Genomic DNA, 16424 nt, shown 5'->3' on the forward strand with positions numbered 1-16424 from the left:
GTAGACATTCTGTTACTAATGATTTCGGTTTACTTCTCTCCCTGTAGGGAGTTACATCCTTCCTTTTTCTCTTTTGAAATATCTTCATGGACAACATCATTGTTTCATTTCCCAAAATCTTGATCACAGTGTTTATTTTGCATTATTCTTCCCACTCACATGCTCACTTCTATAGGGTCATCTTTGATTATTCTTGTTTTTTAATTGCTTAACTCCTAATTTTTCTCGCTTTTTCTATTCTTTAAATTCCTCTAATTAATTAAAATCCTTTCTGGATCCTCCAAAATAGCATCATCATCTCTTTTGGCACTTTATATGCACTAAGATGGCTATAATAAAAAAGAGATAAAAAGAAGTGTTACTGAGAATATGGAGAAATTGGAACCCTCATACATTCCTGGTGAGAATGTAAAATGGTGCATCTTCTTTGGAAAATAGTTTGCCAGTTTCTCACAATGTTAAATCTAGAGTTACTATATGACCCATCAATGCCACTCCTAGGTATATACTCTAGAGAAATAAAAACGTATCACCACACAAAAACATGGACACAAATGTTCATAGTGGCATAATTGATATGAGCCAAAAAGAGGAAAAAACCCAAATGCCCATTACTGAAAAAGGAGAAATAAAATGTGTCATATCCATACAACGGAATGGTATTTAGCAATAAAAAGCAATGATATACTGATACATACAACATCATGGATAAACCCTGTAAACACTGTGATAAGTGATAGAAGCTTGTCACAAAAGAACAAATACTGTATGACTTTAATTAGTATATGAAAATGTTCAGAATAGGAAAATCTATATACAGGAACTAGATTAGTGATTGTCTAAAACTTAGGGTGTGGGAGAGGGATGGGAAGTGACTGCAAATGGGTACACAGTTTCTTTTTGGGGTGATGAAAATGTTCTAAAATTGACTGTGATAATGGCTGCAGAGCCACTGAATTGTGCACTTTAAACGGGTGAATTACACTGTATATGAATTATATCTCAATAAGGCTATTTTAAAAAATAAAATTAGACATTAGAAAATGAATTTAAAATTAGACAATTGTATGTAAAATTGAAAGTTTCAAATTTTCTAGTGTTCTTATATGATTCAGGAGTAAAAAAAGACACCGATTAACATTATTACTGGTTAGGAAAAATATACATGTTAAAATTTAAGGACATTCATTAAAGAAAAAATATGAAATGTATATTCCTAAACTGCTAAAAGGAAAAACAACTAAAGAATATTAAAAGGGCATTCAATTTAACAGAAAGCAGGGGAGAAGAAAAAAATATTGCTCGAGAAAGCATTTTAAAAAGTGAAAAGATGGAGAAAAAATTAAAATACAACAATAATTGCAATAAATAGAAATTCACTAACTCTGTTTCTTTAAAAGTCAGAGATTTTCAGATTAGTACAACAGGATAAACAATGTCCAGATATTTGTGGTGTACATGAAACACATTTAAAATCTAGTAAAATAAAAAATATTGAAAGTAATGAAAATAGATTTACCATGGAAATTCTATATGATACTATATCTAAGTTTATATAAGACGAGTTATAAATTAAGACAAAAATTTCAATAAAGACATAGAGAATTCAAAATGGTTAAAACAACAATTCAACTCCACTCTTAATAATGGATAGAAACACCAGACAAACGTAAGTAAGGAAACAGAGGATTTGAACAACACAATAAACCAACTACATTCAAAGGACATATGTAAAACACTATTCCCAACAACAGGATACACATTCTTCTCAATTGCACATGAGATATTGTCCAGGATATACCATATTTTAGGTCACAAATTTTCTCAATAAATTTTAAAAAATATATCATGAAAAGTATCTCCTTTAACTACAGCAGAACAAAGTCAGAAATCAATAACAGAAGAAAACCTGGAAAACTCACAAATTTGGGGAAATGAAACAACATACTCTTGAACAACCAACAGCTCATAGAAGAAATCACAAGGGAAATTAGAAAGTACTTAGCGACAAATGAAAATGAAAACAGAACATAATAAAACTGATGGGATGCAGTAAAAGCAGTGCTAAGGAGGAAATGTTTAACTATAAATGTTTACATTGAAAAACAAGAAAGATCTCAAATCAACAACCTAACTTTAAACTTAAGGAACTAGAAAAAGAACTAAACCCAAAGTTAGCAGAAAGAAGGAAATATTGTAATAAAGATTAAAACAGATAAATGAAATAGAAAATAGTAAAATAATAGAGAAAAATCAACAAAACCAACGGTTGGTTCTTCAAACCAATCAACAAAATTGGCAAACCTTTGGCTAGATTTACTAAGGAAAAGAAAGAGAGAAGATTCAACTTACTAAAAATAAATAAAAATAAATATAGTATAGATATTACTACTGATCCTATGATAATAAAAGGGATTTATTAGAGCGTACTATGAACAACTGTACACAAATTGTATAACCTAGATGAAATGGACAAATTCCTAGAAACACAAAACCTACCAAGACCGAATCATGAAAACATAGAAGGACTGAATAGAACTATGACTAGTAAGGAGATTGAATCAGTAATCAAAAATCTCCTGACAAAGAAAAGCCTGGGACCTGATGGCTTCACTGATTAATTCCACTAAACATTTCAAGAAGAACTAATACCAGTCCTTCTCAAATTGTTCCAAACATTAAAGAGTAGAAAACAATCCCTAAGCCATCCTATGTGGCCAGCATTATCCTGATACCAAAGTCAGACAAAGACACAAGAAAAGAAAAGTACTAATATCCTTTATGAACAATGATGCAGAAAAGGGGAAATTATTATTAAAAAAATTATATACTATGACCAAGTAGGATTTATTCCTGGAATGCAAGGATGGTCTAACATATGGAAATGTAACACTCCATATTAACAAAAAGAAGGGGAAAAACTCACATGATTACTTCCATATCCATATGAATTTTAGTACCTCAAGGGACCTCAAGTAGCCCAAAACATCTTGAAAAAGAGCAAAGATGGAGGACCCACACTTCTTGATTTCAAAATTTACTACAAAGCTACAGTAATCGAGACAGTGTGATACTGGCATAAAAATGGACAAAAGACTTAGACATTTCTACAAAGAAGATATATGAATGGCAAATAAGCACGTGAAAAAGTGCTTATCAGCACTAATCGTTAAAGAAATGCACATCAAAACCACAATGAGATACAAAGTTGCACCCTCTGGGATGGCTACAATCAAAAAAAAAAAAAGAATGGATAAAGAAAAGAAAGAAAGAAAAAGAAAATTACAAGTGTTGGTGAGAATATGGAAAAACTGGAATCCTTGTGCACTGCTGGTGAGAATGCAAAAGGTACAACTGCTATGGAAAACAGTATGGAGGTTCTTCAAAAAATTAAAAATAGAATTACCATATGACCTAGGAATTTCTCTTCTGGGAATATATCCAAAAGAAGTGAAAGTAAAATCTTGAATACATATTTGTACACTCATGTTCATAGAAGCATTACTTACAATAGCTAAAACATGGAAGCAACTCAAGTGTCCATAAACAGATGAATGGATAAACAAAATGTGGTATATACATACAATGGAATATTACTCAGCCTTAAAAGTAGAGAAATTCTGACATATATCACAACATGGATGAGCTTTGAGAACATCATGCTAAGTGAAATAAGCCAGTCACAAAAGGACAAACATTATGATATCACTTATATAAGATACCTAGAGTAGTAAAGATCATGCAGACAGAAAGAGGAATGGTGGTTGTCAGTGGCTGGGGAAGAGGAGATAGGGAGTTACTGTTTAATGTGTATAGAGTTGCAGTTCTGCAAGATAAAAAGAGTTCTGGAGATGGATAGTGTAAATAGCTGCACAATAATGTAAATGTACTTAACATCACTGAATTGTTCACTTAAAAATGGTTAAGATGGCAAATTTTATATTATTTGTATTTTACTACAATAAAAAAATTGAAGGGAAAACCACAACAACTCATAAGAAAAATTGAAAATTCTAACTTGTTTACACTTAAAAACATAATATTAAAGTGGATAAATATTAAGGCAATCTATCACTGTATTCACACTGAGGCCACACTTCCTGAGAGCTGTTCTCAGTCAATGACTGAGCATGGCAGTGACAGTAAGGAAGGCCTGATCCTGAGAAATGCATAACTCCTCTTTTAGGATACAGAGTTTGGCTCAAGGACTCGCCATTGGTCTTGTCAAACTTTCAGGCTCTTTCATTCAACTTTCCTTTCTTCCTGCTCTACTTCACGAAGGTCAGATTGGCACTGTGGTCTAAAAGATCTCTCACATTCTCCCTTGCTCTTTCCCTCACAGGAGTTCCCCCTAATCCGTTTACTGCATGGCCAACGCCATTTTGGTCTACTTCTCTGAGGACTTGTGGTCTGAGCAATCAGGAGGTAAAATGGGGATTTGAAACTGGCTCACTCACTACTTGGCAGGCTAAAAAGAAACCATCCATGTTGCTAGATGAGAGACAGAGAGTCCCTGGAAGAAGGCTTCAATTGCTAAATATTTCACCAGTGGTGACCTGGGGAAAATGCTTTCAAAAGAGAGTGGAGTTGGCTGACTACTGCTATGTTTGTATTGACCCTACAGAGGGATAATGAGAGACTGAAGGCCACTAATAACCATTACAGGCTAAATATACGAGCTAGAGAGTCTCTTTTATAGCTTTAAATCAGGCCCTTACCTCTGACAGTGGAGGAGCCAATATGAATGAGCAGTAGACTGACGATCTAATTGTTAGAACTGCAGAGCTCCAGAGATGATGGACTGCTCAGCCAAAGCAGTCCTCTTATGCAAAGACAACGGCCACTGTTGGAAAACTGGAGCTCTTGAAATATGGGATAGGAATACCTAGAATGCACTATCTACATAGATGTTTCTGAGGATGTTGGTTCTACAACTCCCATTTCTAGTAATAGAGACAACAGGGTCGCCCCCCTAAAGGCTGCCACCACCTCCTCTCCTGATCGCTAGACTAATAACTGAATTTAATGACAGAATAATGCATCTTGGCCTGAAAAGAAAGGGAAAAGATTATATACTTGAAAAAGCTGCAAGAATTGGCTAGCATGTACTGGCAGCAGCCAGGAGATCATGTCAGGAACTGGATTTTGGTGGTATTTGATCAAGGGGGATGGAATGTAAGCCTGGATAAACAAGAATTCATGAATTTTGGTGCACAGTCTCAGGACCAGGTGATATAATACCCTATGGAGGACTCCAGGGGATGGGGCAAAACTTGATGAGGAAGTGATTCTTATAAGCCTGGAAAAAAGCACTGGCCAAGGCAAGGTGAAATGGAAATGCCTGAGTTGCCCTAGAAGATGGAAGAGAAAAGAATAAAAAAGCTGACAGGAGGGAATGTACCGGAATGGATATATTATGTAAGGCCGGTAGATTACTTTCTATGGGACGTACCAGTCACCAAGGCCATGAGAAATTTGCTGGTGAAAGGGGCACCAGCTTCACTAAGAAGTTCACTGGTGGCTTTCTTCTGCAGACCAGAGCTGACAACAGGAGAGGCAGTGACAAAGGGAGGCGTTAAGTGATGGGGCCCCAAAGTAAAAGAGATCAAGGGTCAGTGCTTAACTGACAGAATCCAGGGTCTACAATGAGGATAAAGTTCAACAAGACTGGAGGAGCAGCCAAGGGTGTTGGCCCACAACGAGCTGTGGGATGATTAATAATGGATGTATCTATCTCGAGAGGCAAAATAGATGGGCAGCCAACAACAGTGCTATTTAACATTTACTTTTGTTGTAAGTAGGAATGGAGGAACAAACACTGAGCGTTGTTGCCAAGAGAAACTCATGATCCTCTGCTCAGTTCCCAGATGAGTTAATTTACAAATCCAGAACCCACTGAATAGGTGGCTGAGTCCATAGAAGAAAAGACATTTTGAAACATCTTGGAAAGTGTATAAAATGATCCCCAAAGGGACCTGTGTATGATTCCTTTACAAAGAGCCCTGTGTATATTTGGGTATATACACAGGTATGTACACAGTGCAAGAGGAGTAAGTAGATATTTTGATTACTATAAGACACAGGGTTAGAGACCACAGAGATACTCAAGGACTAAAATACCATCATGAACCCTTGTTAGACTTGAGGTATCTCCAGGGTCCGGGTAAGAAATTCTGGCTAAATTCTGGATCATAGTGGGCAACTGTGTCTATGCATCCACCCAGTGATAATTTCCCTAACTTCTCAAGTGTATAATTAGAACGTATGTACAAGGTGATTAGAGTAACCCCTACATTGCATCCCTGGCCTGTGGGGTAAGATCTATCATAGTGGGAAAGACCAAGTGGCAACCTCTGAAAATACCTGCCATCTGGTCAAGATGGTAAATCAAAAACATTATGTAATTCCAGTGGGACAGTGAAAATTAGAACCCCCATTAAAAATCTAAATGGTATAGGGGTAGTGGTCCCTGATATATCTCCATTTAATTTACCAGGCTTATTCTTTTAAAATTCAGATTCACACAGACTTACTTTTCCATTTTACATACCAGAAAAAAGTATTTATTTTTAAAATAATTCCTTTCAGTTTTCTAATCATTCACTATATTATAGTACACACTCTAACAACAACATCCTTTAATTCTAGATATGAAAGGACTGAGATTTAAAGATGCTAGGTGACCTACTTAAGATGGCACAGAAAGCTAAGATCAGAGCCAGGCTATGCCTATAAGTGATCTTCCTAGTACTGACTCAATTATGTTTACCACCAGAACTATGCCCAATATAAAAGTAAAAAACTGACACAAAGTTTATGAACTAGCCTCCATCAAACCATGGCTAAACTGAAAGGCTGACACATTCACCTATGCTACTTCAATAACTCAGAAACAGCAATAGCAGTAATAGTGGCCTGATTGAAGGATGTCCATAAATGCCGACCTGTCTAAAACTCTCTTTTAAAATTTAACAGTGGCTTTATTTAAAAAAATAATAAACTTAAAAGTATTTGTGCATGTTTTTTTCTTAACAATGAGACAATTAGAAAACTGTCTAATTTACATTTTAATACTGAGAAAAATTTAAATGATAAAAAACCCATTAAATATACTTTATCTCACACAATGCTTAGAATATTTTATATTACTTTGTCCATGATGACAACATAATAAATAGGATCATCTCTAAGACATGGTACACATTAACACTAGCTTTCTTTTACTTAATAAAAGAGTTATTGAACTTAAACATGCACACAAATTCAAAAGCTTAAAATAAAACCCTAAACATTTAAATAATTTACATATATATTCAGCTTTGTGAATTTTTACACAAAACTAAACTTTTTAGCATATTAACATCCACATTATTCTGTCAAAAACTTTTATTTTTATGCATTAAATAAGGCTCATTCAATTACAACTTCTCACACTTTTCCAAAAACATTGCAACCTAATTAATAGGCTTAATATCCCTTAATATTCAGTAGTACAAAATCAGAGAACATTAAGTATATTTAAGATGTTTCCTCGGAACTTCCCTGGTGGTGCAGTGGTTAAGAATCCACCTGCCAATGCAGGGAACACGGGTTCGAGCCCTGGTGTGGGAAGATCCCATATGCCGCAGAGCAACTAAGCCCGTGCACCACAACTACTGAGCCTGCGCTCTAGAGCCCGAGAGCCACAACTACTGAGCCCACGTGCCACAACTACTGAAGCCCGCGCACCTAGAGCCTGTGCTCCACAACAAGAGAAACCACCGCAATGAGCAGCCCACACACCGCAGCGAAAAGTAGCCCCTGCTTGCCCCAACTAGAGAGAAAGCCCATGCGCAGCAACGAAGACCCAACACAGCCAAAAAAATAAATGAATTAAAAAAAAAAGTTGTTTCCTCAAATTTCATTTTTAAGGGACAAATTTAAAGTATGAATAGACTTTGCACATGTTAGTGATATATATGATTTAGCATTAAATTCTGGAAATTAATACTTTTTAAAGGACAAAGACAAGCATGATTGCTTTCAGAGCAAAGTGACCAACATGGCAAGGATTTTGACAACAAGAAGTGAATAAACGAACAGAGAATGTGTAAATTGGAGAAAAGAGTGTAGAAAACTAGAGGGCTGCAAATGGAGATGAGAGAGATTAGACTTGCTATGTATGGGCCCATATGGGTAAATGAGAAGAGCTATTACAGGGAGGCAGATTTCATCGCAATTATAAAGAACAATTAGTTATCTGAAGATAGAAAATGGTATCTCAAGAGATGGTGTGTTTCCTGTCATTAAAGGCATTCAGGCATAAGTTAGATCAGGGGTTGGGCAAATTATGTCCACAGGCAGAATTCAGCCTAGCAGCTGTTTTTATAATAAAGGTTTATTGGAACATAGCCACTCCCATTTGTTTTCATACTGGCTGAGGCTGCTTTGGCACCACAACAGCAGAGTTGTTTAGATGCAACAGAGACCTTATACCCCACAAATCTTGAAATATTTACTAACTGGCTCTTTACAGAAAATGTTTGCTAACTCCTGTGGATAAGGTATTAGGAATTCAAGTATTGTATGGTGTCGTTATAAGATAACCAATAATGGTTACTTTGGTGTTGAGGAAAGTGCTTGGCATATCATCTGTGTCAAGGATTTGGTTTAACAGGTTCTTCGCTGTTCAACGCAGCCCAGACAACTTGGTGAGTGAAGGTCAACATTACATGCACTGTTTGTAAAGTTGCGTGCTGTGATGTGGGGCTATGCCTGCCAGAAGGAGGCACAATTGTCTAATTTACACAAAGGCACCTAGTGGACCAGTATAAGCGGTACACATCATAATCATGTTAACAAAAATAACATTCTTTCTAAACCAGATGATCTCAGGTGCCATCACACAGATATTCTACCACTAAAATTCAGCTGCTTCTCCTTGCCCAGTGTTTCTTTATTTACATCCCATGGAAATGAAAATAGATGTTCTATGAAGAGAGCTTTTAGGTTTTGAGAAATGCTACAAACTCCGCCCTCTCTTTTAGAAAGATACACTGCAAATTAACATATTAAAAACTGTGAGGAAAAAAAAAACTCTGAGAAGTAATGTCAGTTAAAAACAAACCAAAAGGGGCTTCCCTGGTGGCGCAGTGGTTGAGAATCTGCCTGCCAATGCAGGGGACACAGGTTCGAGCCCTGGTCTGGGAAGACCCCACATGCCGCGGAGCAACTAGGCCCGTGAGCCACAACTACTGAGCCTGCGCGTCTGGAGCCTGTGCTCCGCAACAAGAGAGGCCGCGATAGTGAGAGGCCCGCGCACCGCGATAGTGAGAGGCCCGCGCACCGTGATGAAGAGTGGCCCCCGCTTGCCACAACTAGAGAAAGCCCTCGCACAGAAACGAAGACCCAACACAGCCATAAATAAATAAATAAATAAATTTAAAAAAAAAAAAAAAAACCCAAAAAGCCCTATTTAACTTCAGTATACACAGCATTTTCTAAATGTATTTAATTATGGAACACTTTTTAATGAACCTACTGTTAATATCTCAAATAACTAATATTCTAGGAAATTATGCTATATCCTAAGTCATATTTAGTACTTCCAGATTATAAGCTCTCTGAAGGCAGAAAATACATACTTTTTCTCATCCCCTACAGATTTCATCACATTGCTAAGCACATATAATAATTACCTAAGAAATCCAAGAAATAACTGAATTGATATGGATTTTAATGCTAGGAGATGGACCTAATCAATACAGTGAATGCACTGTTAATTTTATTAATTAAAACAGGCTTTAATTACTTATATGACAGGGGAACACAGGGTTATCGTCCTCTTTCCACTGAATCAATTAGCTATTAAATAGTACTACAGCAAAATAAACTTGCAAAAGTATATGTCAAGTATGTTTCTTCTGCTCTGTGGTATATATTTAAGTATATAAAACTATTCAAGACACACTGTATCATATTTAAGGGTAAAGAACTGGTAAATTACCTAACAGATTTATAGAACATACATCAGAATATAGGTTTAACAAATTCAAAGTCAGTAAAAGCAAATTACCTGAAGAAGGTGACAAAAAACTGCACAAGATCCATGATTGTATTATGTTGTGAGAATGCAATCTGAAAAATCAAAATAAAAGAAAGTTTGAAACTTACTGAATCTATGCTCTTCTTCAAAGTGGTGATGTTTCATGGCATTTATAAATACAATACTTTTAAATCATCAAGAAATTTGGATCACCATATTATAAATCATATGTGCTGGAATCAAAATTTCATTGAGAACACCTAATATAACCAACTACTGATGACCTTTGCACAGGCTATAACATTAAATGGCTTAAGAAAACTATCATATATGGAATCTAAAAAAACGGTACTGATGAACCTAGTGGCAGGGCAGGCATAAAGACGCAGACGTAGAGAACGGACTTGAGGACACGGGTGGGGGGGGCGGGGAGGGAAGCTGGGATGAAGTGAGAGAGTAGCACCGACATGTATACACTACCAAATGTAAAGTGGATGGCTAGTGGGAAGCTGTTGCATAGCACAGGGAGATCAACTCCATGCTCTGGACGACCTAGAGGGGTGGGATAAGGAGGGTGGGAGGGAGGCTCAAAAGGGAGAGGATACGGGGATATATGTATACATACAGCTGATTCACTTTGTTGTACAGCAGAAACTAACACAACATTGTAAAGCAATTATGCTCCAATAAAGATGTGAAAAAAAAAGAAAACTATTATAAAATTACTTCAGTAATGCATGCTAAGACTTTCATGTGAAATCCTATGACATATTAAATGTGTCTAACTAAAACATGCAAATGAGTTTCTTCATCTAATAATTATCACATTTTTCTATCAATACAATTGATAATTGCTTGTGTGCCAAAAAACTTAATTTCAACTGTATTAAGGAAACTGAAGGAACTAGTTTTTCTTGTATATTCTTGTCTAGGGAAGCTGCATACAACTATTTTGTTATAAACCCCTGCAAGAATAAAATACACCACCTCAGTTTATATTTTCATGTTAATGAATTTTGAGAGGAGAAATAAATCAATAAGCTAAAATTGTTCTCCACTTTTGTTAACATTATAGAGATCATACTGTAACATGTTTCTTGAAGAAGTATTATATAGTGTACTAGTCAATAATGCAGCATCTGAATAGAGAATATCTATTTAGATAGAGAAATAGAGAAAATCCAACTTTTTCACTTACTAGATGTAAATATTTTAGAAAACTATTTAACCTATTTTTGTCCCATATGTGAATGGCAATAATAAGAGCATCTACCTCATAGTGTTAGAGAAAAGACTAACTCAATTAATAGAAATAAAATTATTGCCATAATATCTGGTATATAGTATAAGTATAATACAGTAAATATTATACTTTTACATCATGTATAAAGGAGATGGTCAACATAAGTGAATTTTCCCAGACAGCTGAAGCTAAACAATTAAGTTCTTGAAATCTTCTCCTTTAATAATCTTTTATGAAAAATTTTCAAAAACATGTAATACAATTTCCACTTCCAGTGAAAATGGACTAACAAGGATGAGATTTCTCTCTTGTCTCACAGAACTAGAAAACTATATAAAATGTATGGAAAAACCATATTCAGACATTAGACAAAACGCAGAGGAGGATATAATCCATGAGTGACGGAAAAGAAAGGAAATGAGTCTCACAATTATCCCAGCTTTCAGGGCAAGGAATTGAAATGGCATTCTAAAATAAGAAATACTGTTTCTTATATAAAATAAAGAATTACAGCCAGTCCAGAAAATGGTTAAATTTTTGGTATATACATGAAAGCTTAAATATAATAACATTCATTTCCAAAAAGCTTCTAAGCATTTGAAAAATTACCGAGCATTTATACAGACACTGAGGAAAGACAATTGCTGTAGGAGATTGGTTCTAGGTGAAAATGTTTTAAAAGATTTAAGAAAAAACATCTTTTAAAATAGAGAAGATACAGATGAATTTTCTCTCCAGGTACTGTTCATGAGAGTATCTTAGAAACAGAGCTTATCAAACAATATTGTCAACAGTATCTTAAAACCATGGAAAGATGATTCTGAATACAGCAATTGAGAACTGGATAATCTTCAAAAGGATAATTATTTTGAAATCATAATCAATGAAATTGGTTTAAGATAAATTGGAATAGGAAGGTAAACTTAGACCGTGTTGAGAAATATCTAAATGAAAAAGAAGAAAAAGGACTTCAATAATTAGCAAATGTATGGAAAAGAGAAAAGAAAAAAATAAATAAATAATACATGTAACATAAAATAAATTTAAAAATAAAGGAATAAGATAAAGTATATAGAAGCAATTGCACTAAATGTGAACAGACTGAATCCTCATCAAAAGAGAGAGATTTCCATAGCACATTAAAAAGCATAATTTAGCTTTATGTTTTTTATAGAAAGCACATCTATAGCAGTGACACACTTATATCCAAAATATAAAGGATTGTGAAAAAAAAAAATTGGCTCTTAAAGACAACAACAATGAAGGCATGAAGGATAATATCAATAGCAAAGTGAAATTCAAAATCAAAACCTGGTCAAATAAAATGTATAAGGCACAAATAATGAATAAACCTATATGCACCAAAAACACAGGCCAAATAAGTGAAAACACAATGTCTGGACTTATAAGGAGAATTAGATAACATAATTACAGAATAAATTTTAATATGTATATCTCTTTAATAACCTATCTGATCAAGCAGACAAAAATTAATTTATTCAGTCATTCAAATCATGAAGAAATATTCAAAGAAATATTGCTTAAGCAAGCTCTGTTCTAGGAGCTGGTGACAACCTTGTAAATAAGACAAAGTCCCTGGTCTCTTGGAGTTTGCATCCCAATAGCAGGAGGCAAAAAATAACCAGGTAGACTCATAAGTGGATTATCATAATTTTCGACAATGGTAAGTGTTCTGAAGAAAAACAAGGTGATGTGATGCAGTGGAAGGATATGTAGCTAGTTGAGATTAGGCAGTTAGGGGCAGCCTCACTGAAGACATGATATATGAGCTGGACATACAAATAATAAGAATGGTAAAGCCACACAAAGATCTGTCAGTGGAGGATTCCAGGCTTCGGGAATAGTACACTTAGGCTAGAGATGTTTGAGAAACTGAAGTCACAAGAGCTGGAGTATTGTGAGCTAGGGGCAGAGAAGTTAAAAATAAGTTCAGAGTGACAAGCGGGGGTTAATTCACCTAGGTCCTTGGCATGATAAAGAGTTTGGAACATATTATAAGACCTGAGCCATGTAATGACATGATCTAACTCTCAAGAAAAATATCATTCTGGCTGCTGGGTGGGAAAGAGATGATAGAGGAAAGCAGGGACATTAGAAAGAAGGATATTGGATTTTTCTAGTTATGATATGATAGTAGTTTGCACAAGAGTAGTAGCCATGGAGGCAAAACCAAGTTGATGGGCTCATAATTTAGAGTGAAAGGTGAGAAGGCTTGGTGAACATTGGATATGACTCATTTAAAACTTCTAAGAGGATGTTCAGGGCCACCTCATTATTAGAGCTAACAACAACAACAAAAAAGTGAACAATTAAGTAGGAGGAAACCAGGAGAATACTGTGTCAAGGATGCCAAGGAAAAGGAATCTTGCAAGAGGAAAGTAGTGGCTGGTTTTGTTGGTTGAGAAAGATGAGGATGGGACTATGACCATTAAATTTGCCAACATCAACTTTGTGGGTAAAAAACAAATGCACTTTCAGTGAAGGGGTGGGAATGTTCATCTAAACAGAGAACATAAGACGAGTATGTAATGTGAGGCAGTACAGACAGCAACTACAGACTGAACTTCCAAAAAGGTCTGTTAAAAACAGAGCAGAAAGAATCAGGAGCATGTAAAATAGGAAAACAAATCTTTTGTTAAATCCACAGAGCATTTAGAAAAGTAGACAGTGTACATTATGCAGAGAAACTACTTAAAAATTCTGAATGGTAGTGATTTTATGTACTATATTATCTGATTAAAATCAAAATTAAAGCTATAATTTTGGATATAATCAAAACAAGTTAACTATTTGGAAATTAAGAAATATAATCTGTGAGGCCGAGTTCTAGGTGGACAGTGGCAGTGGTAGCATAGTTTTAAAATATCCCTGATTTTCCACATTAAAAAAAAAACTCAATATCTATCTATCTATCTACCTACCTACCTATGGCAAGTAAACTGCAGAAAGAAAATACGTAGAAAACAATTTCAACAAAGTTCAATGAAAAATTATCCTCCTCTTGAATGCCGAAACATGAACAGGTACGGATAAATCACAACACCAGACACATATGGTACCAGGATCTGCGAGGGAGTAAGAAGACGGAATCTACAGGAAAATCCAAAAGGCCTTCAATGGAACCAGGCAGGCCACTGAATACAGAAGGTAAAAATGTAAGTGGTCTGCCTAGTCCAAGAGCATATGAGTGCAAAGGGTCCTTGAGAAGTTCCAAAAGGAGCTAGAACAGCTTGGGCCACATGAATTTTCAAAAGCAACCAGTCAAATCTCTATTCCAGGACAGGCTCCATATTGAGGAAAAACTGTTGGAAGTGAAATCAAAATTGAGCAGAGCGAGAAAATGGAAACAAAGGAAAAAAGTTCCAACTGGGGAGAGGAACAGAGCCAAGACATCTTTAAAAACCAAGTGATACATTTTGGGGGGAGGAAAAAATACATCTATATTCAAATATGGGTCTTGCCACTAATTTCTTTGCATACTGTCAATGCAAATCATTACCATCACTCTGATTCTTTAACCTATAAAGGGTTTTGCATTCCTTCAAGATAAGTTATGCATAAACAGTGGGAATAGCCAACAGTGTTAAAATCAATTTAGACTGGCAAACTACATGATTCAAGCTGGTACTGCAGAATTTTATTATGGTTTGCTTGCCCTTTCTGGGTCCATATAGCTAAGTAACTTGGAAAAAAAAGTCATGTTTTGAGGCAAGTAAGCAAAACATAGACCCAAATGAAAATATTTACAATGTCCTGCATTTTCCCAAAGAATATCTGAGTAAATAAAGCAGTCAAGTGAAGGATCTACAAGTTACAATCATGAACTAAAGCACTAAAACATTCTAAAACTTTAATTATATTATCTATCTGTAACTAATCTGTTAATATAATTGTACTCAAGAGTAAATGTAGATGGCACAAGCAGTCTCTATACTTAGCATACCGTCTGGATTCTGGGGACTCAAGCTAAACAGCATTTGATATTGGTTGTTCAAATGGAAAGTCAGCAGTACAATGTGTTGTGCAAGTCTTTTTAAATGTGTCTCCACCTGAGACTTTCTATAGGAAGTTCCACAGGAGATAGCCTATGGAACATACTGTGTCAGACAGTTCATTGTCAGGCACAGGCATAAAAATGGAAGGCAGATACAAGGAGATTTGGTTGCACTGGTGAACAAGACCAAGCGAGCACTAACTCAATCAGATTCCCTCTCAATATTCTCTCTCTGGAGTGTCAAGGTATTCATCCATCAAATATTTCACTGAATATCTATTATATTCTGGGCACCATGTCAGGTTCTTGGATATATCAGTGAAAAAAAGATTCTTAGTGGTTGTGGCAGGGTAGACAGAAACAGTAATAACAATTATAAATTATATAGTGTTTTAGAACTTGGTAATTCTAATGGGAAAAAAAACCATTAAAAGTATCCTATTTTCTATATTAACATATGTGGGACAAGAAATCACTCCTTGATAACTAAAAACATGCAGAAGTACTGAGAACAGACAGGAGAAAAAAGCAGAGGTAGCAGGAAGAAATGATACTAGCATTAGTTGCAAATGTATCTGACTATTTTCTCAGCATTTCTCTCTCTAGGAAGAGCATCCAGCAACTCCAGGCCCCTTCCAATGAAACTGAAAGACCTACAGAGACAGGAGTAAGTATAGACAAAGGGAGAGCATTCTAAGTGATACCGGGCAACTGGTCTTCATGTGGCTGGCTCACTATCATCTAGAGCTCACCTCAAATATCACACTTATCTAAGACACATATAAAGTAGCTGCCCTCTCCCTTATTCTATATTCTTGTGTAAACCTACTTCTTTTATACTTCAGTCTGAAATTATCTGATTTATTGGTTGATCATTGGTTAAAATATCTTTCCCCACTAAAACGTAAACTCCTTGAGAATAGTAGCCTTGTTCATAATGTCCATGGCACTATTCCAGTACCTAGAACAGTATTTGGCACATAGTACCTAGTAAGCATTTAATAAAAACTTGCTGAATAAATGAATAACAATAGCAAAATTCAGCACAAGAGTATTCTTAGGACTTCATATATCCTTATTAAGAGCCATGAAAGGAAGGAGGTACAGATGTTATTCTGAGAAACATTAAAAAATTATTTATT

At 35.5% G+C, this 16424-nt stretch overlaps 1 protein-coding gene across 6 annotated transcripts in view; it reads right to left on the reverse strand.

Moving 5' to 3' along the window:
- Nucleotides 1-16424, reverse strand: part of ATRNL1 (attractin like 1) — a 721245-nt gene that overhangs the window by 422090 nt on the left and 282731 nt on the right. For 4 of the 6 annotated variants that reach the window (XR_009497890.1, XM_059899416.1, XM_059899415.1 and 1 more), the window contains exon 25: nt 10055-10116. The exons of the other annotated variants lie outside the window; for them this stretch is intronic. Coding sequence is in view for 3 of the 4 variants with exons in the window: in XM_059899416.1 (XP_059755399.1) it covers nt 10055-10116 (62 nt within the window). In the remaining variant the exon portion in view is untranslated. The remainder of the gene's footprint in view (nt 1-10054; nt 10117-16424) is intronic. 6 annotated transcript variants of the gene reach the window in all.

Source organism: Balaenoptera ricei, chromosome 16 (assembly GCF_028023285.1).
Source record: "Balaenoptera ricei isolate mBalRic1 chromosome 16, mBalRic1.hap2, whole genome shotgun sequence".
NCBI lineage: Eukaryota > Metazoa > Chordata > Mammalia > Artiodactyla > Balaenopteridae > Balaenoptera > Balaenoptera ricei.